Raw genomic sequence first — 27,644 nt, 5'->3', positions numbered from 1 at the left:
TTCACTGTGTTGATTTAGCTTTATTTCGGCAAATACAAAATATTTATAAGAACTTCATAGGTTCTCTCCTCAGCAGACCCTCCCTAACTCCGTTTGCTGTGAGTTTTCCTGCCAATGGGGTGAGCAGAAACAGGGCCCGTGCAGCATGAAGGAGCTGCTGTATTCGCCTTGTCCGGCGCTGGCTGAACTCCCGGAAACCTACTGAGCCCGAGGTGTCCTGTCCCGTCAGGTCATTTTGGTGTTTTCCTGCATGCTGTCTGGGGAGATGCTCTTTCCCTGCACACATGCCCGTCTTCTCTGGAGGACCTTCGTCCCCCTACAGGTAGGCACCATGTCGCATCCTTGATGTCTCTCCCTAGCATCTGGAGGACCTTCATCCCCCTAATGGTGGGCACCATGTCACATCCTGGATGTCTCTCCCTAGCAGCGAGCATGGTCCCGGCTGCGTGATAAGCACTCAAATGAGCCTCCCTTCCTTACACGGAAAGTTAAGTCTCATGCTTAAATGGGAGGAGCTCTTCGCGGGTCTCAGCTCTGATTACACTGATCCGTTCCAGCACGGAAGGTGGGTGTTGAGTGAGGGTTTTTGCTAAAAGGACGCTCGAGTCAGGGCAGGCAGCAGCTTGAACCCCCGGGCACAACCCCCCACCACTCCGGGCACCTGGTGTGGAAAGGATTCGGGGTGCTGTGGGGAAGAGGGGTAACGGGTCCTGCTGCCTGGGTGTCCAGTCTAACAACGCTGCACCCTCCTTCTGCCTCAGAAGGCTTTCTGGAAGCCTCTGTAAGTGCATGGGAGGAAGCAGGAGGGGAGCATGCTCTTAGCAAACAAGTCTAACTCTGACGACAAGGATCCCGATTCCCGTAAAAGGAGGCCTAACTGTGGCAACTGCGCGATCCGTGTGTCATCCACCTCTATGGCTACGCGTGGGGGAGGGAAGGGGCCCGCTGACGTCTGCACGTGAGGGCCAGGGCCGCCTACATGTCGTAGAGCCGGAGCTGCTCCTGCACGTCGCCCGCGGACATCTCCCCAAACGTCTCCTTGTTGTCCTTCATGAGCTTGAAGATGGCAGCCAGCTGCTCCTTCTGCACTCTGTGGGGAAGAGAGGACAGAGAGGAAAAGGGTGCTCCGAGCCCGGAGTGGGGGGTCGCCACGTGCGCCCGGGGCTGGGGCCCTGCGCTCTTGGCTGCTGCCGTGTCTGCTTTCCAGGACAAGAAGAAAATCAAACCGAAGCGAAACCCACTCAAAACCCACGAGCTCGCGTGGCCGAACGACCTCAGCTGGAAGGTTCTAAAAGCCGGCTCTATGTCTTGGGTGTTCCCTGCGGGTCTGGGGAGGACCCAAGTGACCCTGTGGGTTCCCCTTGGGCCCCCTTTTAGCGTTGACCTGGCACGTCCCGGGAGGTAATGGGGAGAGGCCCGTTCTGTTAAGTGGCTGGAGCGCGAGCCCGTGAAGAAACAGGTTAGCGACAGCCTCAGTTTAGAGGGATGAGGACAAAAACCATGACCAGCTGAGACGTAGGGGGCACACGCGGAGGTGTACATGGGGGCTTGACCCGGGGGGGCAGGGTTGGCATGGGGTCTCACTGCTCAGAGGAAGGAGCGCCTTGTCCTGATTAGCACAGCTACCTCGTGGCCAGTGGGGCCCCGTCCCTCCTACCACAGAATGGGCTGCGCAGCTGGGACCGACGTGCTGTTGTCTTTGTGAGGCTCGGCCACACCATCTGACCAGCACAACACAACTCCCAGGAGCGCAAACAGTTTGCAAGGTCAGGGCAAGACTGCAGCAGAAAGCAGGGACGGTCTGGGGCTTGCTCGTTCCGCTCCACGCGCGGGGCTGTCAGCACGCTGGCTTCTGGCTTCTGTGGTGTCTCCGGGCCACCACACCCTGCACCCCGGCCCTCTCAGCCCCTCCCTGCAGCCAGAAATGCCAAAAAACGGCAGGTCCCGCGTGGCTGGGCTCTGGCATGACCTCTGGCCACCCAGCACCCAGAACGCTGCCTGAGGCGGGGCGGGCTCCGAGCGTCTGGTCTTACACGTGCGTCCCAACAGATTCCTCCTGCAGGAACCCCGTATCTCCCATCCAGAAGTTGGTTTTCTGGCTAGAGCAGCATCTAGAGACTCAAATACTGAAGTCCCAAATCCCAGCCTCACTTTGTCACCCTGGGAATGTGATTTCTACAGTCCGTTTTCCTCTCTGGAGGAGAAAGTGTGTGTTGAGCTCCTTGGACGGAATCACAGTCCCTCCCGCCCAGAGTGAACACATATTCTCAGATATTTTTGACGGCTGTGGCGCCTGGGCATTTTTAACAGGGTGGACCTATGACTTGCACTCTGCTAGAGAGTAATAGGCATCAAAATGAGAGAGAGCTCAAATTTTAATGGGTTTCAAAGGAGATTATTTCTTAAAAACAAAGCAAAACTGAAAAAACACACAGTAACCGAGATCATCTACTCAAAGTTTATTGGGCTGAACAAAGGCTGAATACACAGATCCAAGCCATCAGGAGTACGTGAGGCTTGGCGCCTACAAGCCACGTGCAGAAAGATTCCAGACAGCTAACTAGTTCGGTAACTAACCCGGGAGGGCGGCACCTACTTACTGTAGCAGTAAGATCCCAGCCTGGATAAGGCTGTTGTTGTTGCTGAGTGGGGACAGGAGTGCCAACAGGGTAAATCTACTCGTCACGTGGCTCGATGTGGGCTCGCCCACCATCGCTTTATCTGCACTACGGCCCTGAACCTAAGCTTGTAGGCCCAGAGGAGAAGGTCACTGGGAATGTAACATGCCCCAGGGGTTGGCATCCCGGCCTTCCATTAAATGGAAAATATTTTTCTATAAACTTACTGCTTTAAAAAAATGTTTTAACCAACACATCTAAAAACTGCAGATTAGTTTGGTATAATATAAATATTGTCCAATATAAAATTCCAAGAAACAGATCTGGGACTGATCTCATTATCTGGTGAAATTCTAACTTATCTATGACACCTTCTAGGAAACGGCATAGTCAAGAAATCTATTTCAAGCAGACTATTCTTATTGCTTCTGCCAAAGTTAAGGTGGAGATTCGGCTGAGCTGGTGAGAGCGAAAAGGCCTCTGAGCCACTAGAGGCCCGGATTCCAGCCTCCTCTAAATGAAGACTAAGGGCGACACAGATCTAGAGTTGTCGCTGGTTCCCTGCTGTGGGGCCATCAATACGCGTCCCTCACCCCCAACAACCGAGCCACCGGATAGAAAGAGGGAAGTGGGCCCCCAGGGAAAGGAGGACAGTCCACCCTCCCTGAGCAGCTGATGAGCACAGGAGCTCTGCCTCAGAGTCTTTCTCGGTTTGGCTCCAGGGAAGGAAAAGGCCAGTGTGGGCTGGGGGTGGGGTGGGGGCACTGGAGTGAAGCTACACTGGTTTAAAATGATAAGGGGGCTGTCACGGCTGATATCACAGGTCTGAACGGTGAGTGGAGAGTAGGGTTCAGCGATAAGAAAAACCAAAGTCTACGAAACCCTTGCTTAACCAAGCAATCCACACCGACAGGGACGAACACCTCTACCCTGGGGGCCAAGGTACTCCCGGCACCTTCCCCGCTGAGGGACAGGTCCTGATGGAGGGTCTGGGTCCCAGCGGATTTATGCAGGCCAGAGGCACCTGGGAGCCTGCATGGCTCCTCTCTGGGGATTTCCATTTTATCTCTCAAGCTTTTTAGATGCCAAAAGGAAAAGCCTTTAGCAGGAGGCTAAGGATAACTTCATTATTCTTCGGTTCTGTAAAGAGAAATAGGGAGAAAAGATCATTTATTTTACTTCTTCCATCTAACAAGTATCGTGGGGGAGGAAATGGGAAACGGGGATGTGGAGGAGGATGTTTGGGATTGCAGACGCCAGGCCGGACACTGGTTTCTCCAACACGGGGCAGTTTGCTTCTCGTCACCTGCAGTAGGACACTCTGTTCCCCAGAGCTGGCCTGACCCGGCACGGGACCTCAGCAGCCTGCCACACCCCATTCTGAGTCCGGAGCCCATGAGGCATATAGTTAGGTCGGGCAGACCCTACCTCTGGGCAGGTCAGATACTGGGTGCTTCCGATCTTTGACTACGTGCTTTACTGGGGCCATCCTATCACGTGCTTCTATTCCCTATTCCCGCTGGCGGGGTTTGTCCCCGCTGGGGCCACTGGCACCCTAGGATGCGTGTCCACCTTTTCTCAATGACACCCCGAAGGACGAGGGATCGCAGGGGACCCGATTTTGTCCCTCCGGCGCCCTCTTCTGGAGATCAGAGACACGCGTGTTTCCAAACATTGACACTGGCAAATCCTTTGTGGACTCACCAGGTTGCAGACACCAGAATATCCCACAGCCTGGGTTCCTCGGCCTCCTCTCCCCCTTGCCTGTGATGACGTACAAAACACCCTCCACCAGAGTCGTGTCCCCTTCCAGAAAGGTCAGGACATTCTGAGGACCTTCAGAATGGAGTGGGTGCTGGGGTCCCAGGTTCCCGTCTATCAGAGCCAGCCTGGTCTAGACTTTCCTCTGGACCAGAAGGTGGGAAGAACAGATGGCGCACAGGACAGGAGTGGGCAGGGCTGCTTTTTCTTTTTCCTGCCAAGCTCGCCAAGCTCTCCGGCTTCACTAGCTCCAGGAGCCGGAGGAGCGCCAGCAGCCTGCAAGCCCACTGTCCCAGCCACGCTCTGAAGCTAGACGTGGCACCTCCCAGAGAGACTGGCTGGCCAAGGATGCCGTGAGCCCTGAGCCCCAGGAGAAGCCTCGGAGGAGGGGGCAGGCCGTGACAGAACAGGGCCTTCCTTAGGCAGCAACCTGTTCTGGATTCGCAAACCCGGCCATTTTCAGCCCCTCGGGCAGAAGGAAGCTGACCTGTGAGCGATTCCAAGGATGGGAATGTTCATTTAAACACGCAGAGGAACGATCTGGGGTCTTGATTTTAGTCCTGCTTCCTAAGTGCTCTGCCCTGAGAATGTATAAGGTGAGGCTTTAGGGGATGCTGGATCATGTGCCCACTAAGGATTTGGGCTCTGCCTACTACTGTTTTATTGACTGAGTTGATAAATTTAGTCAGGGACTTGCAGCATTTATTTCTTTACTAGCTTGCAACTCAACTGGGACCCAGGGGGCCAGGAAAGGGATTAGAAACAGGCAGAGTTTGGTGGGAAAGAATCTGACAGGCAAAGAAGAGGGCACACTTTGCTGGCCTGCGGTTTCAGTAGTTTAACAACCATATACATGTTCTTCTTCATCCTGGCACTCCTAGGACCGTCTCCTAGACTCAGCTGGGACCAGAACGAGCTTGCGCCCGCCGGCTCTCCCGGGCCACACGGGAACTACCGTACTTAGATGAGGAGACGGAGCCAAACTCGCCAGCCTCTGCAACCCCAAGCATCACCACAAGAGGGACAGAAGCAGCTGCAAGAGGGGTGCAGGTCAAGGGGCCCCATGCCGTGCCCTGTGGGCTGGCCGCATGCAGGGGCAGGAGACAGCAAGCAGACGGCACAGGTGGATGCGTGCAACAGCTGTGGGGAGCATGCTGGGGAGGGGCAGGAATGAAAATGAACATGAACTCCAGCTCCACCCCGTGAGGACGGCATCACACTGAGCAAGGACCGTGTTTAAGGGCCGCAAAGTCCACCAGCCCCTCCTTCTCAACTTGGGGCACAGCCTGCAGATGAGGAGAGGAGAGCTCCTCCTTCACCCCAAGAGCAGCCCTAGGGCACGGTCTCCACCCCACAGAAGAGCCAAGGGTGAATCGGTGCAAGAGGCCCCCCAAGACCCTGTCGGGGAGAGACCCACCCTGGGCGATGCAGAGTCTGCTGTCTAATCATAACAGAGAAGAGACTTTCCCTCCCTCTTCCCGAGGTCCTGGCTCGGAGCCCAGGGACGGTGGCCATCTGACCCCGCAGCCTGAGGCCTGGCATCTGTCCCCTAACTGTCCTTTCTGTTCCAATGGCTCCTCACATCCACAGGGAGCACCTGCCCGAGCCCCCGGAATCAGGCCTGTCCTGGCCACAGCTCTGTCCACAGGGACCTCTGCGGGACCCCAGGTGCATCCCGCCCTCCCTATTCTTAATCCAGGGGCTGCAGATGTTTTTTGTAAAGGGCCTGATACTGACTCTTCTGGGCCCTGTGGGCCACGTGTTCTCTGTTGCAACTACTTGCCCCGGCCACAGCGGCGTGTAAGCCACCACAGACCACGGGAAAACGAAAGAGTGGCCACGCTTCAGTCACACCGAGCTTACTGACCAGGGCTGCAGTCGGCCACTCCTTCCTCTGACCCGGAAAACCTGCCTGTCCCACCACAAGGGTTTGTTTTTTTTTTCCCACACGAGGCTTGCTTCTTAGGGCAGGACGAAGTGGCAGGGCGACACCCAGTGGTTCCCGAGGGGGACGACAGTTCGGCCCCAGCCTCACAAGGGGGCGCTAGCTCCCCACCAGCTGGTCCATGAGGCCCACCCGGAACTTATGTCCACTGGGCTCCCAGAACGCTGCAGCCCTGGGAGGGGGGCCGGGTCACACAGCGACCCCCGTGCTAGCGAAGAGTGAGACCGCTTGGTGCACAGAATGTACCAACTGGTTATGAAGGCGGCGGAGGAGGGGAGGTTTAGACCGCGACACTCATGTTGGGGACACATTACCAGACAGGAGGAGGGAAGCACCACTGGTCTAAGAAGTCAGTCTCCTTACCAAAAGGATTTGCAAGAATATGTGTGGCTCAGGACCTAAGGAACTTGCTACAGGGAAGTGAGGTCAGAGGTCAGCTCAATCCTGAAATATAAAGGCAGCAAACCGGGTCACACTCAGAGGCAGTGTCACCAGCACCGGGGGTAGGGGGGGCTCCCATGGAGGCCACCTTCCCCTGCTCCGGGTCTTCCTCAGGCTGTGCCTACGCTGCCACCCCTCCGCCCCAGGGGAAGAGCCTTCCAGGCCAGGTTGGGAAGAGGCAGGTGACAGTTGGGGGAGGGGAAGTGGGGATTCTCGCAGGCAAAGCAGCTTCTGACTTTTGAGGGACCCTGAGTGGCGTGGCCAGCGGCAATGAAAGGGTGTGTGAGTTATGGACTCGAATAAGCCCTCCTGTCCTCTGTGACCCTAGGACCCCAGCCTGGGCTCCCGTTGAGACGCCTGCTTGAACCGAAGCACAACGCACAGCACGCCAGGCTCCAGGCCGGCCCAGGGGGGGCGTGCAGGAGACAGCTGGGCTGGGGGTCTGACCACTGGTTCTCTCCCCAGCTGTCCTGCTGCTTCCAGAGTGTTCCTTAGCACCCTGGCGGGATGGAGGGAGGCCCACGGGTGTGCAGTGGGTGTCTGGCGGGGGCGCGGGCCGTGAAGCTGAGAAGCTAGGCAGCTGCAGTTGTGTGGGAGAACAGATACAAACCGGCCGCAGACGCTGGGCGAGGAGGGGCGGGAGGGAGGGGAGCTGCCAAATGGACGAGCAGGGAGGATCGCGCCCTGTCCTGCAGTGACAGATGGGTTTTGTCATGAACTCGCCGTGTGAGGGATCTGCTCCAGGCTCTTGCCGGCCTCTCGCTTTTCCCTTTCCAGTGGGGGCGAGGCGGGCAGGGGAGGGGTTCAGCCGCCTTGCCCTCCTCCCCAGCTCCCCCGAGGGGACTGTCTCCAGGGGAAAGCGAGCCTGGCTGAGGAGAGCCAGGACAGGAAAGATCCCCTAAACCGGAGATGGGGGAGTGGCAGCGGGTGGGGGCAGCGGCTTGCCCGAGTGCGCAGGGGCATGACGGTCAGGGCTCGGCGGCTGGTGCCCTGCGGTCCCAAGAGGAAGGTGCACGGCCTACCTCTGCTCCTCCTCCAGCTCCTCTTTGGTCATCATCTTCTTGTACTGGTTTCCCCGCAGCTTCCCGGGGCTGTATTTAAAGGAGAAGACCTCTTCCCCTGCAGAGAGGAGACGGGGTCAGAGCCGGCGCAAGGGTCTGAGTGCTGGTGGCCTCCCCCAGACTCAGGGTCCCCTTCCCCTTTTGTTAGTTTCAAAAGGGCCGTCTGGGCCAGAGGGGGTCCCCCCAGTTCCCCACACAGGTGCTGCTGGGCCTCAGAGAGGGTGCTTGCGACGTTTCTTCTTGCCGGACACTCTGTCCGTGAAGTCCCACGGCAGCTTAGGAGCTCCAAGTGGGGATACAGAGACAAAAACAAAACAGCTGGGGAGAAACCAGTCCCCCTCCTCAAACAGCACAGCTCCAGCCACCAAACGATGGTTCCCCTCCAAGACTGGGTTGAGCCGTCCACACGGCAGTCTGGCTGCCCCGCTCTAGCAAAGGCTCCCGCCAAGCCGCTGTCTTGTGAGGATGGCCTACCCTCGTCTTTGAAGCCCCCCCATTACTGGGGGGCGAATCACATCAGACAGAGCAGGCTGTGCCAGGGTGCTGGGCTCCCTGACTCACAGGGACTCCTGAGCCTCCTGCTGTGGTCCTCCAGCTCCGGGGCCTGGGGATGCCCACCAGTGATTAGAAATCTGAAACAGGGGCGCCTGGGTGGCTCAGATGGTTAAGTGTCTGCCTTCGGCTCAGGTCATGATCCCAGGGTCCTGGGATCGAGTCCCGCATCAGGCTCCCTGCTCCTTGGGAGCCTGCTTCTCCCTCTGTTTCTCTCTCTCTCTCTCTATCATGAATAAATAAATAAAATCTTTAAAAAAAAAAAAAGAAAAGAAAAGAAATCTGAAACAATGCATCCAGCCCACGGTAGGACATGGGAGTGATGTGGCATTTTTCACACCGTTTTGAATTTGGGCATCACAACTGGCACATATTACTGAATAGTTGTATCAGGATTTGCCAACCCCTAAGAGCAGACTCCTAGCTGCCTTAAAACAAACGCTCTCGGAGCGCCTGGGTGGCTCAGTTGGTTGGGCGACTGCCTTCGGCTCAGGTCATGATCCTGGAGTCCCTGGATCGAGTCCCGCATCGGGCTCCCTGCTCGGCGGGGAGTCTGTTTCTCCCTCTGACCCTCCCCCCTCTCATGTGCTCTCTCTCAAATAAATAAATAAAATCTTTAAAAAAAAAATGCTCTCGAGGCCTGAGGAGGGCACACCAGAGGTCTGGGCAGAGGAAAGCAGGAACGTGACACAGGGAGCAAGGACAGGGGCTGGGCACACAGATGCGGGCGGCAGGGCAGAAGAGGAAAGCCCTCCAGAGCACCGCCCTGGGCTGAGCATCCAGGAGGAGAGAGTCCCCTCGGGAACTGATGCCCTGAAGTGGTCCTTCAGCCCAGCAGGTGTAGGGCAGACGGCCTCCGGCCACCCCCGGAACAGAGACTGAATGGCTTGTCTTGTGTAATTCCCAGGAAGGCTTAAAGAATTGAGTAAGGGAAATGTGGAGGCCACAGATGTAGTCCTTTTCAGTTCTGTTCTAGAGGGTTTACCTCTTTGTCACTCCAACGTCAGGAATCTCAAACACCTCCACATCCTGCCCCAGGCCACCCTCACCTCTGGCTGGGGGCTGTCCTGCCTGATCAGACAGGCTGGTGTGGGCCCAGGGGGGAGGAGAACGCCTTGGCCCCTCGGATTCAGCTTCTCTCTGGGCTGAAGGAAGAAGGTTCTGGATGCAAATTCAGAACCCAAATGTTATGAGATGGGGGCCATGTTCTCTCCAAAACCTTGCCCGGGAGGAGAAGGCTGGTGGGCTCCACAGTCCTCCTGTGGCCCCCTCACCCCAGCCAACTGCCCAGGGGCTGAAGCCTTGCCTTAGGAAGAAGTTACTACATCTGTACAAGGATTCCTTTGCTCTTCATTCTTTCTGCAAATATTTAGTGAGCACTATGCTAGGGGCTGGGGACTTAGCAGTGAATAAAACATACAGCAAGCAAAGATAAGTCAAATGCAGTCTGAAGTTGGTCACGCGTGCTCTGCAGAAAGGATGGGGGTGTGGGAGGCAGGGAGGGAGCTGCTTGGAAGCTTCACCGGGGGTGGGGTGGGGGTGGCATCAGGAAGGGTTTTGCAGATGGTAGTTGAGAGGGTGTGGTGAGTTGAGCCCTGCGGTGTCTGGGGAGACAGATCCAGCAAAGCAAGGAGGCCAGTGGCCCTGGGTGGCAGAGGGGGGGGGCCAGGTCATCAAGGGCGGGGGAGGGGACTTGGTTCTTCCTCCGGGTGAGATGGGGCTTGGTGCAGAGGCAGGGGAGTGAAGTCCCACCGCTCCTCACTGGGGACTCCAGCCCCCATTGGCCGGCTCTTCCTCCAGGCTGAGCTCTGCTCAGGCCAACAAGCAAAGGCGGGAGAGTTCCATTCCTTGTGGGCCCACAGAACTCCGGGGCTTCCAACAGCACCGGGTGTGGGCTGCCTGCATCGGGCAATCTGGGTACTTTGCTGAGTGATTCAGAGCTGCTGTCTGAGGGGCCTGGGTCCTTGGTGGTCCGGAAAGCCCCAAAAAGCCTGCCAGAGGGGCGGAATCACACAGAGATTGCGGTCTCAGCATGAGCTCACAACCGACGCTCCACGCTGACCCACCAGACAAAGAAAACCAATTAACCTCAACGTCAAGGTCACTGTGTTGCTATGTTTTAGAAAAATAAAACATAAAAAATTCTGCCAGCTGGGTACGACTCAAGGTTTCCATTTATGGGGCAGGTCTGATTAGTCTGATGATTTCGGGGCCAGGCAGAACAAACGACTAGAAAAGGCTTTCACTGAATCACATCGAATGTGGTGTACCAAGGGATACACAGTCGCATCCAATTTCGCTAGACCGGGAGGTTTCGATGTGAGGGCCTCCTGGGGGCAGGACTTCCTCCTGCAGCCTTCTGTGAGTCACCAGGTCGCTCAGGGAGGGTGTCTGAGCGACACTAATCAGTTAGCCTGAGAGCTGAGCTGCTCACTGCAGAGGGACTGGGGGCCTGCTCCTCTTTTCCTCGGACAGCTGCGGCCACAAACCTCCCCTCCCTCGCCTTGTCAGAGCTGGCAGGAGGCGGCTGGGGGGTGGGGGATGTCCAGGGGGCAGCAGTCAGACAAGGAGGGAGGGCCCCTGACCAGGCAGGGTGTGAGGCTGGTGTGAGCCTCTCCTCGTCCTGGCCAGGGGCCTCTGGCAGCCTCGGCTCCAGCCCCTTTCTGTGTCCCCGAGTCACTAACAGGATCCTGACTTTGGGCATCCCTGCAGCCACCTGGGGCCACGGGGCAGGGATAGACCCCAGGGCCACAGTTCCTGTGCATCTCTAACCTGCAGATGATGGAGGAGAACCAAGGGCTCCAGGGAGAGCAGGTGACCCCCCTCCCACCTCCGCAGCTGCCCGCCCTTCCCTCCTCCTCTGCGGCAGTACTGAGAAGCCCCAGCCCCATGGGGCCTCAGTGGGGAGCTGTGGGCCCCCCAGCGCTGCCCTGCTGCTGGCCCACACGCCCACACCAGCCGTGATCACGGCATTCCTGCAACCCGCTCTTTCCACTGCCCCCGCCAGCAGTCAGCTGAAAGCCACGGCAACAGTCCCACTTTTTAAAAAATGATGAAATATTTCAAACATAAACAAAAGTACGAGTAATAAGTCCTCCATGTACTTTCCATATAGATTTAACAAGTGTTGACATGTTGCTTTTGTTTGCTTGTTTTTGTTTTTTTAAAGAAATAAAACACGACAGACCCAGCAGAAACCCAGACCATGTGTGGTTCTGTCTCTGTCTGTCCAGGACACTGGCCCCTGGGGCTGCCCAGGGCAAACCCACGGCCTTCCACCCGGTCAGGTTCCAATTGGCCAGTTTTTTTTTGTTGTTTTTTTTGTTTTTTTTTTCAATTGGCCAGTTTTCTTAATGCTCCCGGTCCCTCCCGCTTGCTTGTCCTGGCCGGCCAGAGTCTGATGGCAGGGAGGTCTGGCCAGTTAGCCTGAGCTGCTTGGAAATCAGGCGTCTCCTCCCCTGGGGCCTTCATTGTGCAGAACGCCTGGGCAGTGGCCCTGTGAGTGGCTTTTGTCCCCATCAGATAGATCGGGAGACGCTTGGCAAGAAACTGAAATGCACAAGCAGTGACCGGAGGGGAGCTAGGAGGCAGGGCAGGAAATGGAAGGTCAGGGTGCTCGATTTACTGGCGAGATGGGCCTTCTGTATTCGGAAGACAACTCAGTGTGAGACAGGAAAGTGGGGAGAGAAAGAGCAAAGGCGACAGGGCTGGGGGGCTGCAGTCTGGAGGCTGGGTCCTACTCACCATCCTCTTCCTCAGGCACTGCTTGGGGTTGGCCCTCCTGGCCATCCTGCTCCTTCTCCTGCTCCTCTTCCTGCAAGACAAGGAGAGAGTCAGCACCAGGTGCCAGGAGCTCGAGAGGGTTCACTCTGATATGGTCATCCAGGTGCCTGACTCCTTGGTGAAAGCCACCCGACCCTGGGGGCAATGGTCAACCAGCGGGTGGAAGCTGTGTGAGCTCTGCGCAAACGCTGTGTGGCCGAGATGACAAGGGGGAGGCTGTGGCCCAAGGAGCTGTGCTTTTGACCTTTGAACCTCAGTCCCTTTATGCTTTCTGGGTGGGTGGCCTGTCAAAGCCTTTGGATGCCATTTTGGTAACAGGACAGGGGACCGCCCCCGCCCCCACCCTGCTCCAGTGACTAGAACTAAAGGCACAAGAGGAGGGCTGGCGGGCCATCTGGAGCCCAGACAGGGCTGGGCCATCACAGAGGAGCTGCGCTCACAGGCGCAGACTGTCTCTGCCTCCTGGCACCTCGTTTCTACCCCTAACAGTTTCAGTGTCCATCTTTCCAAAATTGGAGCTCCACCTCCTTCAGGCCCAGCGTTCTCCCACCAATGGACTCAATAAACAGATGGCTGGAAGGAGTGTCCCAAGATGGCCTTCTTGGGAGGAAGGAGTGACTTCAACCTGCAGGAATGCTGGGGGGGACTGGGATGCGCTGATCCTCCAGCTACAGGGATTTTAGGCGCGGCCCAGGGAACTGTGAGGGGAAGCCAGAGGGCAAATACGGACACATCTGCGGGTTTAGAGAGGGAAGCACACACAGGAGGAGAAAGTCGCCCGCAGTGGAGAGGGCAGCACGCCGAGGCCTTTGGGACTCCACTCCCAGGGCAGGCGCACAAAGCGGCCTGCAGCAGGCTCCCTCACAAAACAGGGCGAGCGAAGTTGGCCTGCAAGTTTGCACAAGCCCAACGGCCGGTGATGAGTGGCAAACCCCGAAAGGCCTTGAGTTTCCTGGGACTCACACAAAATGCAGCCGGGAGGGGCAGGGCGGGAGGCAGGAGCCGGACTTCTCTGCTTAGCAGTGTCCAGCAAGCTCAGCACCACCAAGATGGGAGCCACGCTGCCCTGAGCACCGCCGTGATGCCCCCCAGGATTTTGCACAGCAAAGCGTCTTTGTGGCTGTGGGGAAGGGGGCAGGCCTCTTCGGGGGAGGCAGGAAAAGGAGACACCCCTTTGACCCAGCAAACCCACTTCTGGGGATCTGCTCTGGACTGGAAAACCATATGTTCAGGTTTTTATACAAGGACTCTGTGTGCAGCAGAAAACACGCCAAACTGGAAACAAGGAAATGTTCATCCTTAGAGTTAAATCTCTTACAGTTAAATATATTTGGTTAACAAGTTCACCACGATATTAATAGGTTAAAATTGGCACGGTATGCATGCACCATGCGACACTGTGCTTTAAAAAGGAGGCAACCACAGAAATTGATGTGAGAAATGCATCAGGGTAAATCACCAAGAGTGAAAAAGCAAGGGGCAGTGCAATGTGAGAGGGGCAATCTTCTTGGTGTAAATATAAAAATGGAAAGGCACCTCCATGCTCATAAATGCTGAGGAAAGGTTTTCTGGAAGGACACGAAAGGCACTGTGATCAGTGACTACCTTTGGGGGCGGGGCTACTTGGGGGAGGGGCGGCCCTTCTCTGTTCATCTGATACACTTCAGTATATTTGGATTTTCTAATAATATACATGAATATGCATTAATTACTCCTAACATATTTAAGGAATGCTACACAGGGGTCTCTGAACTGTGAAATGTGATTTTCTCTTTTTTTAAGAAAGAGAAAAAGAAAAAAAGAGAGACAAACAGCCATTAACCCATTCAGGGCTGGACCCCAGAAATCAGCCCAATATCGAGACTAGAGAGGTCGATTCTCCCATTATGTGTGAGGGACACCAAGATAAAAGAGAAATAAGCACAGTCCCTCCCTCAAGGAACTCATGATCCAGTTGGGAAGACACCTACACAAATAATTGCCATCCAAGGTAAGAACATCAAGAGCCGAGGCAGACCCCACCATCCCAGAGGGACACAGTGAAGATTGACCTGCCAACACTCTCCCGGGGGGAGACTGGTCTACATTTAAATCTTGCACTTGACTTCTGAAGTGTGCTGTTTCTTAAACTGTGGTTGTGGTCCCACTGGCAGGTTAGGAAAGCAATTTAGAGGTCGCTCCTGATTTTTTTTTAAAATATGCAACCCGAGTCTTAGTGTGGTTTTCAACTTTAATAATTTCAGAAGCATAAATGCTAAAAACATACCAAAAAATGACATTGGAAAGGTTATTTACATTTTAAATATATTGATTGTTTCTCATTCAAATTCATGTAATTACCACAGTCCAGCGCTAGATATAGCTCTAGTTGATTTTCAAACTTCCAAAAAATATTCATGGCCCGAGGTTCAGTGACTGAGGGACCGCCTTTGTGACATCAGCCTTTTGATCTTACGAGGATTTGATGCACACCTGACCGCCTGGACATGACTTCAAGGGAGGCTGACCAGCTCACCAAGGTGCCCGTGGGAGAGGGCTCCCCCACCTGCCTACCCATCCGGACTCTGGCACGCACAAAGAATTAAAATGAAAAACTTGGCATTCAAATGTCAGGAAGCTAAGTATAAGAGGAATTTAAATAAGTAAATATTCAACGGATGTGTGTTGTAGCTTTGTAGCATTTACATTTCTCAAGTTATTAAAACTTAAAACTGCACTAAGACTTTGGGGGTACCCCTGTATCCCGGAATTAAATGAAAGATAAATAGTGTTATGTGTGTGGTAGACAGAGATACCATTTGATAAAATTTTTTTCTTTTTTTTTTTTTTAAAGATTTTATTTATTTGACAGAGAGAGACACAGCGAGAGAGGGAACACAAGCAGGGGGAGTGGGAGAGGGAGAAGCCGGCTTCCCGCCGAGCAGGCAGCCCGATGCGGGGCTCGATCCCAGGACCCTGAGGTCATGACCTGAGCCGAAGGCAGACGTCTAACGACTGAGCCACCCGGGCGCCTCCCGTTTGATAAAATTTCTGGCGTGCTTCTGTGGCTTTATATATGGGGATGCAATTTAAAATAGATTTTTTTTATTGGAGACTTCATCAAGTTTGGAAAGTAGTGCTGAGTTGGCCACGTCCTGCTTTCTGTCTGTACAGAAATCCCCTTCCTTCAGAAGATGCCCCTTGAAGCCCGTGGGCCCGGTGGGCACTGCCCCAGGCAGTCAGCGCCCCTCTCGCAAGGGACCAGCATGCAGAGGGGACCCATGGCCCAACTCTGCTGGGGGAGAAGGGAGCTCTGGTCCCCGAGGTGAGAGCCCCTGGCTGTGCTTGTCCCCGAGGCCACTCCAGCCTGACCTTTCCCTATCCGTGAGCAACTCAACTCCCAGTTCTGCGAAAGCTGACCGAGCCAAGTGGCTGTCACCCTGTCACTGTCTGATCACACCCTACTTTGCAAGCTCAGAACGGGTCAAGTCCTCGTGGGAGAGGGCTACCTGCATCCGATTCCAGCAGCACAGCAGCTGAGGGCTGGGCAGTGACAGAAGCTTCCAATGGTGCTGCGGGGAGGTGCCCCCCCCAACCCCCCCACCTGCAGGCTTCTCTGGGTTACTTTAGATGACATCACCATGATGGAAAGGAGTCCATTATTAAACAAAACACTGTTGGGGCACCTGGGTGGCTCAGTCGGTTAAGCGTCTGCCTTCAGCTCAGGTCATGATCCCAGGGTCCTGGGATGGAGCCCCGTATCGGGCTCCCTGCTCAGCGGGGAGCCTGCTTCTCCCTCTCCCTCTCCCTGCTGCTCTGCATACTTGTGATCCCTCTCTTTCTCTCAAATAAATAAGATCTTTAAAACGCCCCCCCAAAAAACACTGTTTATTGCATTTTGCCCTTATTTTATAAAAAATGTGTACACGAAAGGAAAACGGGAAGTGCTGATACCAGTAATAAGATGGGCGCGGGTCTCGTACACAGTGTCCTTGGGACAAAGACGGCCGTCCTTTTGGAGTTGGTGGCCCTTGGGCATCCCTCCAGACGGTGAACTGTGTGTGTGACAGCGAAGGAGGGCGGTAAGGTGCAACCACGCACAAAATGCTGGAGCAAGAGCCGTCGGAAAGGCCGTACCTCTTTACCTTCCTTCTTACGACACGTCCCACCTTCCATCCTGCTTTGGCACGTGCAGTTTTGAAGGTATGTTTTCTGGAGCACATTGTGTGTCTAAGCAACAGGGTAGAGGGGCCCCGAGGAGGGCAGCTCGGCTGAGCTTGAGGGGCACAGTGAGGCCCCAGAGGGGACGCCAGGCAGGGAGCATCACAGCTTTTGCAATGACTTGCTGGAGTTTGATGTGGTTGCAGGGGATTGCAGGGTGGGGGTCAGGAGGCAGGGCTCAGACCGGGGAGATCTTACAGGGGACAAGGCGACGAGGGGCCCCCAGCAGCTTTTAAATGGGGAGAAACGGGAGGAGACTGGAATTTTTGGAGCAGGAAGTGGAATGGCATAGTGAGGGCAGGATCGGAGGCAGGAAGAACTCCTAGAAGGGGGTTCAAAGCGCAGGTAGGGGATGTCAGGCCTGAACTGGGAGGTGAAGGGACTCTGGCCCCCAGCTCAGTGTTTGTTGAATGAATCAGCGAAGGACTGGCTGCCCCTGGCTGAAGGCAATCCCCGGGGGGTCTCGAGGTCTGAATCCCACCCACCCTTGGGCTTGCTTCCCCACATAGCTGGGCTAGGACCATGCCTGGGGCCAGCACAACCCCACAGGTGCTCAGAGTGCTGACTGCAAGCCAGCAAGAGGCCATCACTCTCCATTTCCGGTCAATGCCCTTGGTCCTGAGCGTGTTGCAAGGTACCCTGCATTGTGGGCTGAATTGTGTCCCTCCCCACATTCATAGGCTGAGGTCCAAACTGCAAGTATCTCAGACTGTCACTACATTTGGAGAGACGGCCTTTGAAGAAGGAATTAAGTTAAAATGAGGCCGATGGGGCGGGTCCCAACCCAATTTGACTGGTGTCCTTTTAAGAGGAAATCTGTAAGAAAGGACACACGCGAGAGACACCAGGGGTGCGTGTGCTCATGGAAAGACCCTGTGAGGACGTGGCGAGAAGGCAGCACCTGCACACCAGGGACAGAGGCCTCGGGAGAGAGCGGCCCTGCCCGCGCTGGGACCTCACTGTTCCGGAGAAAAGACAGGTCTGTGTTTCAAGCTGCCCAGTCTGGTACGTGGTCGCGGCAGCCCTAGCAAGCCAACACACCGTGCTCTAATGAAAGTAAACCAGTTTCGTGCAAACTGTGAATTGGCGACACCCTCTGAGACGGACAGCTGGTGTCACCCTGGCTGGTCACCAAGACAGTCTGGGGCTGGGACCCAACCCCCTCACCTCACTGACCAGAGTCCCAGCATTCCACTACTGGACAGAGCCCAAGTTTTAACTTCACATGTCCCGGGACACTTCTCCAATTCAGCCGTTTCCTCCAGTGGAGGGCTGGCTGGGGGGAGAGGCCAAACACTGGGGCCAGGGGCTCCCGGAGGCCAAGGAGGGAGGCTTCTCGGAGCCAGCGCGAGCCTGCAGGCAGCACATTGCCATTTATGGCTGTCCTGGCGGATCCAGGCCTGATGCACCGCGCTGAAGCAGAGGAGGGAGAGAGAGAGGGGCACCGAGACAGGGGGTGGGGAAGAGGCAGACAGAGAGAGAGAACCAGACATCTTTCTGTCTGCCCGAGGAGATGGTTCTGCCCTGGGGTCCTGCACTCAGGACCTGCTGGGACCCTGTGACCAGCCACCAGAGCTGAGTCGGGCTGTGACTACAACAAGCCCCCCGGTTAATCCAGGATGATTTTAGAGGACCACAGGTCCACTTCCACGGGGATGCCTGTCCCTCCCTCCCCTGCAGCAGCCAGCACAGAGAACAGGAAGCTCTCAAGGGGCCCGCACGATTCCCCATGCCCTCCTCCGCAGCCTGGGTCAGGCCCCATCCACCGCAGCACGTCGGCAGGTTTCCAAGGGGGGCACCAAGACTGGGCAGGGTGTGGGGGCTGCCTTCCGGCTCCTACCGCAGGCAGAGTGGGTCTGACAAGGCTCTCCCCTCTTCCAGAAAGAGTCCATTAGGCCATCGGGCTGTTCATCCTGTGCGTTCAGAGGGGCACAGCTACGGGCAAGCAGAGGGCGCAGAGCTGGCGCCCGCTCCGAGCGCCTGTGCTGGGCGGGGAGGGCAGGCCGGCAGAGGTCACGGCGGCCCTCTCCGCCCGCACGTCTCAACAGCTCAGCCACTGCGCGCCTAAGTGACAGCTCAGGCCGAGGACGCTCGGGCCAGCCCTCTAAATCCGTATTTGCAGCTGGGTAAGGCACATCCCCTTAGACAAGGAACTGACGTCTTCTTATCCTAAACTGGCCCCTCTCAACTCGTCAGTTTTTCTCTGCGGTCACAGCATCTTTGACACTTTGTCACAGCCTGGGAAGGGTGATCCAAGCCAGCCGCTTCCTTTCCACTTCTCGATCACCACCCCCCCACCCCCATTCTCCATGCTCCTGCCAATCACTCAGTGCCAGATATGGATACGGCACCGTGTCCTTGACCTTACTCTCCCCCAACTCATTTGCTCTGAGAACATCTTCAAATGCCAGCTTTATGATGTTTTTTTCCTACTAAAACCCTAAAATGACCGCTGCTGTGCTCAATTCAAATAATCCCCGGCCTCTGAGGTCCTCCTGCTTCAGAGGCCGTGAGGTCAGTCCCTAATGCTTACTGGGAGGTGCTCTCCTCTCCCGCCCACGGGGGTGGGGGTGTGCCATGGGAGGGCAGGCAGGAACTTGGGGTCACTCTTGGAACCAAAGCCTTGGGCACACGGTCTGCCCTTCCCCATTCACCTCTGGGTGCTCCTCCTTCCTCTATCTGCGTGGGGTCCTCTGAGGCCACAGGACCTGGTGAGAATGGTTTTGAGCTCAGTTTTTATCCTGGCTCAGCAGGCAGAGCCCTGGAGCTCCATGGGGGGCAGGGAGGTGGTACTGAAGGGATTGCTGTAAGGAGGGAAGTTGGAATAGAGGGGCCAAGACCCCCCCCCACACACACAGAGCAGTTCTGCTTTAGCTCTACACACTGGACTTCCATCTAAGATTGAAGAAGGAAAAAGGTATCTAGTGCTTTTAAAAATGTGGGAAAACCACTGATCTAATGTGGCTTTGACCCAAGACAAAACCCTAGCTGCACTGATGCATCGCCAGTTATCCAGTCTCTGTTTGAACACTTCTAGCCTCGGGGAGCTCACCACCTTACAGGGCAGTCTGGGGCATGACACACAGCTCTAGAGCATGCAGACAAGACACAAGGCCCTGGGCCAGAGGCCTGGGGCACGAGGAGAAACGGCCTCTGCCCGCTGCCCGGGGCAGTGCTATGAGGAGGCATCATCTGCCTTGTGGCAGGGGCCACCGGCATTCCTTCTCTTCGTCGTTCTTGCCGCTCACACATTCAACAAGCATGTACTGGGCGCTGCTGTGTGCTGAGCCCGCTGTAGCAGCTGGGGATGTGGCCACGAACGTGGCAGGCCCATCCTCCTGAACCGACATCCTGCTGCGGCAGACAATGGACACGAACATAAAGGATAACCTCAGACCACACGGGGTGCCGTGAAGAAAGCCAGAGAGGGGGGTGTGCTGGAGTAGGGGTTGGGGACTGTATGTTCACGAAGGTGCTCGGGGACACATACACTTGAAAGGTGAAGAGGAACAACTGTGTGGAAGTCTAGGCCAGGAAGGGTCTGCCAGGCAGAGCGAAGAGCAAATCCCAGGCTCCAGCTGAGGTGCAGGTCTGGGACACGGCAGAGGGGGCACGGGGACAGCTGGGACAGGATGCAGAGCCGGCCACAGGGGCCATGCTGAGAGTTCGCAATTAATTCTGCATGTGACGGGAGCCATCGCAGGGCTTGGAGCAGGAGAGTCTGGGATGTGGTTTCCATGTGATAAAGATGGTGCCCGTTGCTAGATGGAACGTGGGGGGCGGGCTGGAAGCCTGGGGAGCCGCTGGGAGCAAATGGCACAGCCCAGGTGAGCCACGGACCGCAGGAGAGAGGATAGCCTGACTTCAGGAGGTACTCCGCAGACAGAGGGGACAGGACTTGCTGATGGAGGGACTTCAGGCGGGAAAATAAGAAAACGAGGATGTCGTGTGGGCTCTCAGCCTGAGCGGCTTCGGGGGGCCGTGGAGGAACTCCAAGCAGATGACTAAGAACAGTGGGGGCAGGGAGGGGCCGAGGGCAGAAGTCAAGAACTCTTAACAGACACGGGGGTCTCAGGTGGCCTCAGGAGCTCACTGGACAACCACGGGCAAGTGTTGAGGAGGCGGCCGGCCACCGGAGGTCAAACTCAAGGAGAGGCTGGGCACCATCAGCTATTGATCACGCTGACAGTGGCCAGCGTGTTCTGGAAGACAGGCCTAGAAGTGAGTCGTCCACTTGATATGGGCATGAGCTTTTCCAGCATGGACAAAGAACAAAGGAAGAATACTGGGTAAGAGGCTGACTCAGGAGGCAGGGCTGGGGGAGGTGGGGAGTAGATTGAGATCTAGAGTTCACGGCCCAGCACACAGGCCCAGCACACAAAGCCCGGGGGCAGGGAGGAGCCAGGCTGCAGAGCCGAGTTCAACCAGCCAGACTAAAAGGGCCATCCTGGACTCCGACCTCACATCCCAATCGAGGGCACATTCACAAGCCCTACACACACTCTCTTGCTCAGATGGCCAAGCATGCCAGATCCAATCCCATCAGATTAACGGTTTTGGGCATTGTTCCTACAAAGAGGATTTGGAGAGCATCAAAAGCCTCATTAAAAAAAAAACACCCAGGGGCAGAAATGGGCATTCTCCCCTTATCAGCAAGGATTAGGTGGAATTTTTGTGTCTAGGTTTTGCGGGGGCAGGGGATAAATAGAGACGCTTGAGCACAGGGAGGAGAGCTCATGGACTGACATGACCAGAACGAGAAGGGTGGGAGGAAATGAAATCGCTGTGTTGGGGACCAACCAGGCTGAAGAACTTTGATCAGGACCAACTTTAAGGGTCATAATAGAAGACAGGTGTTTAGTGTTTAAAGTCTCTAAGGAGGCCTCAACCACAGGCACAGGAACTGGTGAGACTTCATGAAGAATAAACATAAGAATGCTGTGACCCCCCAGGAGTAGGGTTTACTGATCTTCACAGGACACCACCGGGCTGGAGGTATTTGCTTGTCTTGGGATTGAGCTCAGAATCTGAGTCATCAGCACATCAGCATCTGGCCAGGAGAAACACTAGTAATACCAAGGTCACAGAATTAGGTTCTTGCTGAGAACATGCCCAGGGCTGTCTCAAGCAGAGGTTGGCCAGAGTTAACAATGAGTGCAGGGAGTTCTTACTTGCAAATACTAGACACGGGTGCACATGCACAACCCCCTCCCCCACAGGCCACGAAACAGGAGCTGGTAATGGGAAAGCTCTAGGAGAGATCAGAGATGGTTTTAGTTCAACCCCTTCCATTTGGGGAAACTGAGGCCCAGAGGTTATATGACTTCCCCCAGTCCTGTGGCTATTATTAAAGATATTAGTTGAACAAGTACCATGAATTCTCACACCAGGTTTCCTTCGGACCAGTTAATGTCATTTGCTCTTCTTCAGCCCCGGTGGCCAGGAGGATGTGACCGATCCTTCTCCCTCCCGGGCAGGAGGGCAGGGACACCCTGCGCAGCATCCCAGCCCTCCTTCATGGCTCGGACTGAGCAGCAAGCCGCTCTGTCCGTGCAGAGCACCCCTTACAGGAGGAGGTTTCTGAACCCCATCAAAGTCCTGCTTCGTTCATCTGTCCCTAACAGCAGCCAAGCGATTGTGGTCGGACTCAGGTTGTTCCAGAAATGCCTGAGCCACCAGAGATTGGGCATTTCTCAGGAAGCACATCCACCAATGGTCTCAGGCTGTCTCAGCCCTCCCACACTGTGGCTGAGGCCGATGGTCTGGGAAAGAACAGGGCTACAAACAGAGACTGTCTGAAAGGGCACATGCTCCACGTTTCCTTTCTAACCCTCCAAACCTAGACAGCTTTTTTCTTAAGATATGTTCTTTTTTTTTTTTTTTTTAAGATTTTATTTTTTTATTTGACAGAGAGAGACACAGTGAGAGAGGAGCACAGGCAGGGGGAGTGGAGGGGGGAGAGGCAGGCTTCCCGCCGAGCGGGGAGCCCGATGCGGGGCTCGATCCCAGAACGCTGGGATCATGACCTGAGCCGAAGGCAGGCGCTTAACGACTGAGCCACCCAGGCGCCCCTTAAGATATGTTCTTTAAAAATTTACTACTTCCCACTGAGTAGAAAATTCTAACTGGCAGCTACATTATCTGTGTGCAAACAAGACTATCTCTGGAAGAAAGAACAAAGTTGAGCCATTAGGAAAGTCCCCAGACTTCTCTCTCACATGGAAAAAAAAAAAAGTATGAGCTTAAACGACTTCACATAAAACACCCTCTTGCACTACCGAACACTGAACTCTTGTTTGCAGCTCTGGGCATCGTCCTCTGTTCAGGGATGTTCATCACTGTAATTACTGTGAACACACTGTTTTATGTTCTGCACTTTTCCTTACTTATTTCTACCAACTTGCTAATTAATCCAATGTCCTAATTAATGGACATTTGGGCTATTTCCAGTTTCCTTCCCAGCAAATCACTAGACCTGCTATGGATGGAAAGTCTGTATCCTCCCCAAATTCATATGTTGAAGCCCTAAGCCCCTGTGTGATGGTATCTGGAGGTGGGGCCTTTGGAGGTAATTTCGGTAACATGAAGTCCTGAGAGTGGGGCCCCCAGGAAGGGATTATTGTCCTTATAAGAAGAGGAAGAGAGACCAGAGAGCTCTCTCTCCACCACGTGTGGACACAGCCAGAAGGCGGCTGCCCGCGAGCCAGGAAGCAGGCTCTTACTGGGAACTGAATTGGCTGGCACCTTGATCCTGGACTTGCCAACCTCCAGAGCTGTGAGAAATAAATGTCTACTGTTTAAGAGCCCCAGTCTGTGGTATTTTGTTATAGCAGCCCGAGCTGACTGAGACAAGATTCCAAAGTGATCTGAACAACTGCCAAATATCTATTTGGCCCTCCGCTAGCTGGCTTCTGTGCTTTTGTTAAGAGAACAGAAAGTGGGGCCATGTTGGCATCACGAAGGTTGGAACAGATGATGGGGGAGGGGACTCACCTGCTCCTAAATCATTCTGTGGCCTCTGCAGGGGGTGGGGGGCACAGGGGCACACCTGTGGTGACGAGGATGGTGAGGGTAGGGGATGCAGCTTGGACCTAACAGCAGGAACCAGGGGGGTGCCTGGGTGGCTCAGTTGGTTAAGCGTCTGCCATTGGCTCAGGTCATGATCTCGGGGTCCTGGGATGGAGTCCCGCATCAGGCTCCCTGCTCAGTGGGGAGTCTGCTTCTCCCTCTCCCTCTGCTGCTCCCCCTGCTTGTGCTCTCTGACAAATGAATAAATAAAATCTTAAAAAAAAAAAGGTGAACCAGGGTCCAGCTGCACAATGAGGGCTGCCAGAGGAGGCTGGGCAGCCCAATCAGACCAATACCACCGGAATGTCTGAAAAACCAAGCCCTTTCCTGAGAAATTCCCCCACTGGGTTTTTTTTTTCCAACACTGTATTTTTTTTTAAGTATAATTAATATACAGTGTTATAAAAGTTTCAGGTATACAATATAATGATTCAATAATTCTATACATTTCTCAGTGCTCATCAAGATAAGCGTACTCTCCAACACTGTATTTTGGGAAATTCCAACCTACAGAAAAATCAGAAGAATAAAACAATGAGCACTCATATACCCTTCACCTAGATTCACCAATTGTTAACATTTTACCATCATTCCGTTCTCGTGTGTGTGCTTATGTGTGTAACTATTAGAAGTGTGACACATTGTCCCTAAATGTTTGGGCATGCATCTTCCCTTTTATTTTATTTCATTTTTTAAAGATTTTATTTATTTATTTGTCAAAGAGAGAGAGAGAGAGAGACCACAAGCAGGGGCAGAGAGAGAAGCAGACTCCCCGCCGAGCAGGGAGCCCAACAACACAGGACTCGATCCCAGGACCCTGGGATCATGACCTGAGCTGAAGGCAGATGCTTAACTGACTAAGCCACCCAGGCATCCCGGGCATGCATCTTCCTAATAACAAGGATATGTTTCTACATAATCACAACGCCAGCATCACACGCAAGAAACTGAGCATCGATACAATAAAATGATCTAATATTACCATTCCTTTGAAATAACTCCCAGTTATCTGCAAGATGTTCTTTATAGCTCCCCACCCTCACTGCAATCCAGAATCCAATCAAGGATCAGGCATCGCATTTGCCTGTCTTGTCTCTTTAGTCTTTAATCTAGATGAATCTCCCTGCCTGTTCTGTGTTTGGTGTCATTGTCCCTACTCCGTTGCTGAGCAGAGCGAGGACCTGAGTGCCAAGAAGTCCGAGTTCTGGCACAGACGTAACTCTAGTACTATTCGAGTGACCCTTGACCTTCACCTTGACCACTGTTTGGGAATCCTATGACATAGCCTTGCTGGAATCCATACCTGCATATGATAAGAAGCTCGGCCATCCTAGAATTGCAGCCTACACATCAGCACCAAAATGCACTGTTTCTGGCCTTAAAAGGGACCAGCTCTTATTTGTGACATTGTTGGCCCTGATTCTTTGTGAGGGTGCGGCATGCCTGTCATGCTTCCTCGGCTGCCCACCCCTACGCTCACCCCTAGGAGACATGACAAGAAAGAGGTTCTAATAATAGAGCTCTGCCCTCTGCTTGGCCTCCCTGCCCTGGCCGGCTGATCACCCCCCATTTCTTCAGTAGCTGCCCAGTGTCTCAGCCCATCACACTACTTTGCTCCCCATGGGGCTGCTTCCCAGTGACCCTGAGCTGCAGTGGAAGGCTGCTTCCTGCAGTGGAAGGCTGCTTCACTGGGCTCCGGATCCTTCTCAATAATCAGCTTTGTGAATCAGAGCAGCAGCTGCCCTGGGCCTCCCAGGCCTGGCTGGGCAGAAAGATGATTGGATCAGAAGAAGTGCCATTAGTTAGGCAAGGTGGCTGCTCTGTCCCTGCCCCCCCCTGTGTCCCCCCCCCCGCCATTTCCCCAGGGTCCTTCTACCGGCTCTCTGGGCTCGGGCTCGGCAATATGATAATCAGATCTCGGAAATGCGCCATTCCATATCCAGACAATTTCTTAGCAGCTCTTCCAGGGCTAATCCCACCACTGGGAAGGCAGAGTAGTGGGGGACAGCGATATGTGTCCCCCCAGCATCTGACCCCTGGGGCCTGAGGCACAGCCATGATTTACTGTTTGCCAGCTGGAGTTGAGGGGGGCTCAGCAACTCAGCAAGGGTTGGGGATCTGAACCCACAAGGGCAGGGCAAGAGCCCTGAGTGAGGAAACTGACTTAAACGGAACCCTTACGTTGGGATAATCTCGGGACAGGATGTTGCACAGGGAGGACAGACACAAGGCTCAACTCTCAGAGTCATCTAGCAGCTGCCCCGCATGTGAACCCTGTGATGTGCTTTGTCCTCCAAAGCACCCACTCACCCCCACAGGACGAGCGTTTTCCTGACAGAGGCAAATTGTGCTCTGGAGGCTCTTGACCAACAACACCGAACCCACTCCACCAGATCTCGAATTGCTGAGGGCCCACAGGCCTCGTAGGAAGCCCTCTCAGAAGTGCTGTGACCCAGAGGATCAAGACACGACTGAGCACCACGACAGGCGTTGCAAACTTCAGTCTGGAACTTGCTGCCCTGTGTGACCCAGAGGAGCAAGGCTGGCTGAGAGCTAGGGGCAGGCTGAGAATGGCCCGATGTCTCTCCTGTGCCCAGGAGGCTGTGAGTGCAGCCAGAATCCCAAATATGGGAGCCAACCTAACATATCAGCACAGGTCCAAAACCCTTCCTGCCATCATCACGGGTGAGGTTAGCAAGAGCAGCTGGGCCTCCATTAAAGCGAGTCTCTGTCCTCCCCGGGAGGATTACAACAGCCCTCCTCAGGCTGGTGAGAATCTGCTCTCATGACACAATTAGTCACCCACTTGTCAAACAAAGCGCCTGCTCAGAGGGGTCCCCCCCCACTCCCCGTACACCTACTCAGCAAAGAGAAACGCCCTGGCCCAGCCTCACTGCCTTTTCCCCTCAAGGGTTCTCTCCCGTGTAAACCATTGTGCCCAGCAGAATTCAAAAAGGCACTGCAGATACACTGACAAGGCACCCAAGCAGCTTGCTCACGGTTTCTACTGCTCCAGCCATTCTCCCCTGCAGGAAAAGGGGCTTGGGACTAAGAACAAGGCATTCTGATCTGACTCAGGGCCCCGGGTGGTAGCCTGCAGAGGTCAAGGGTGCTGAAATCCTAGCAATGCCTGGCAAGTAGGTTTCCAATGTAAAGAGAATGTAAAGAGAAGCTCTGGAAAAAGTGTATGGGGCTGGTGGGATGGGTGCCCACCTCTCTGGATGTCCTGAAGCAAGGCGTGTGGTCAGGACAGAGCTGATGGACTGCAGGGAGTGGGCTTGAGGCACAAGCAGGAGGGTCAGTTTGGGGGTGCTCAACGGCCCTGTAGGAGGGCTTTATCTTCTCCTCCACTCCATCCAGGCCGGGCTTATCTGCAAGCCCAGGGGAGATGTGCCAAAGCACGTGTACAGTTTGAAAAGGACAATAAAAATGACTGCATTTGTGCAAGGCCTCTTCTTTCCGCCCCGCCCTATGTGCTTCCCACCTCACTGGCTCTGGAATCTGGATTTCACATTGCCTTAACAAGAAAAATCAGCTTTTTTTTTTTTTTTTTAAAGTATGACTATTTTTTCGTTATCCAGACAACTCTCATTACTGCAGACCTTGAAATAAGCCACATGCACGTGGATCCGGGAACCCGTGGGCCGGAGGGGTGCGGGCCGAGCGGTGGGTGTGACCCGAGCCAGGGGAGGAGGGAGCCGGGGCCGGGAAGTGGACGGCGAGCAGAACACACTGCACAACTCCGACAGGCTCGGCGCTCGCCGACACTTCTCGGGGGCAGGATGGCGAGTTTGCTCGCGGGCTCTGCGCTCCCGGGGGGCGGGGGGGCTGGGGGCCCGGTCCCTGGTCCTGCCCGAGCTGGGGGGAGGGGGAGGCGGGCCCCGGGGTGGGGAGGGGGCGCCCGGGAGGGCCGGGTCCGTACCTGCCTGGCCTCGGCGGCCTGCTCCTCCGCCTCCGCCGGTGCCGCCTCGCGCTCCCCCGGCCCCTCGAGCTCCCCCGGGCCCTCCGGCGCGGCCGCCGGCTCTGGGGCGCAGGGGTCGGGCGGTGCGGGAGTCCCGGGGGCCTTGGCCGGGGACACGGGCTCCGCGCTCGCGGCCGCCCCGCGCCGCACCAGCAGCCAGGCGAGCAGCAGCGCCAGCGCCGTGGCGAGCACCGGCAGCGCGGCCAGCAGCTCGGCCGGCGCCTCCATCGCGCCGCGGCCGCCCGAGTGCCCGC

At 55.3% G+C, this 27,644-nt stretch overlaps 1 protein-coding gene across 1 annotated transcript; it reads right to left on the bottom strand.

The window, feature by feature from the left end:
• MXRA7 (matrix remodeling associated 7) lies at nucleotides 1-27,644 on the bottom strand. The gene is made up of 4 exons (XM_081804428.1): nucleotides 27,352-27,644; nucleotides 12,123-12,192; nucleotides 7,788-7,884; nucleotides 1-1,090 (listed from the first exon to the last, which is right to left on the bottom strand). Exons 1-4 carry the CDS (start codon nucleotides 27,616-27,618, stop codon nucleotides 976-978), a joined length of 549 nt encoding a protein of 182 aa, XP_081660554.1. The 5' UTR covers nucleotides 27,619-27,644; the 3' UTR covers nucleotides 1-975.

Source organism: Leptonychotes weddellii, chromosome 15 (genome assembly GCF_054177405.1).
Source record: "Leptonychotes weddellii isolate Sample4059 chromosome 15, ASM5417740v2, whole genome shotgun sequence".
Taxonomy (NCBI): domain Eukaryota; kingdom Metazoa; phylum Chordata; class Mammalia; order Carnivora; family Phocidae; genus Leptonychotes; species Leptonychotes weddellii.
Note: the sequence above shows the minus strand (reverse complement) of the source record. Positions and strands in the feature narration are given on the sequence as shown.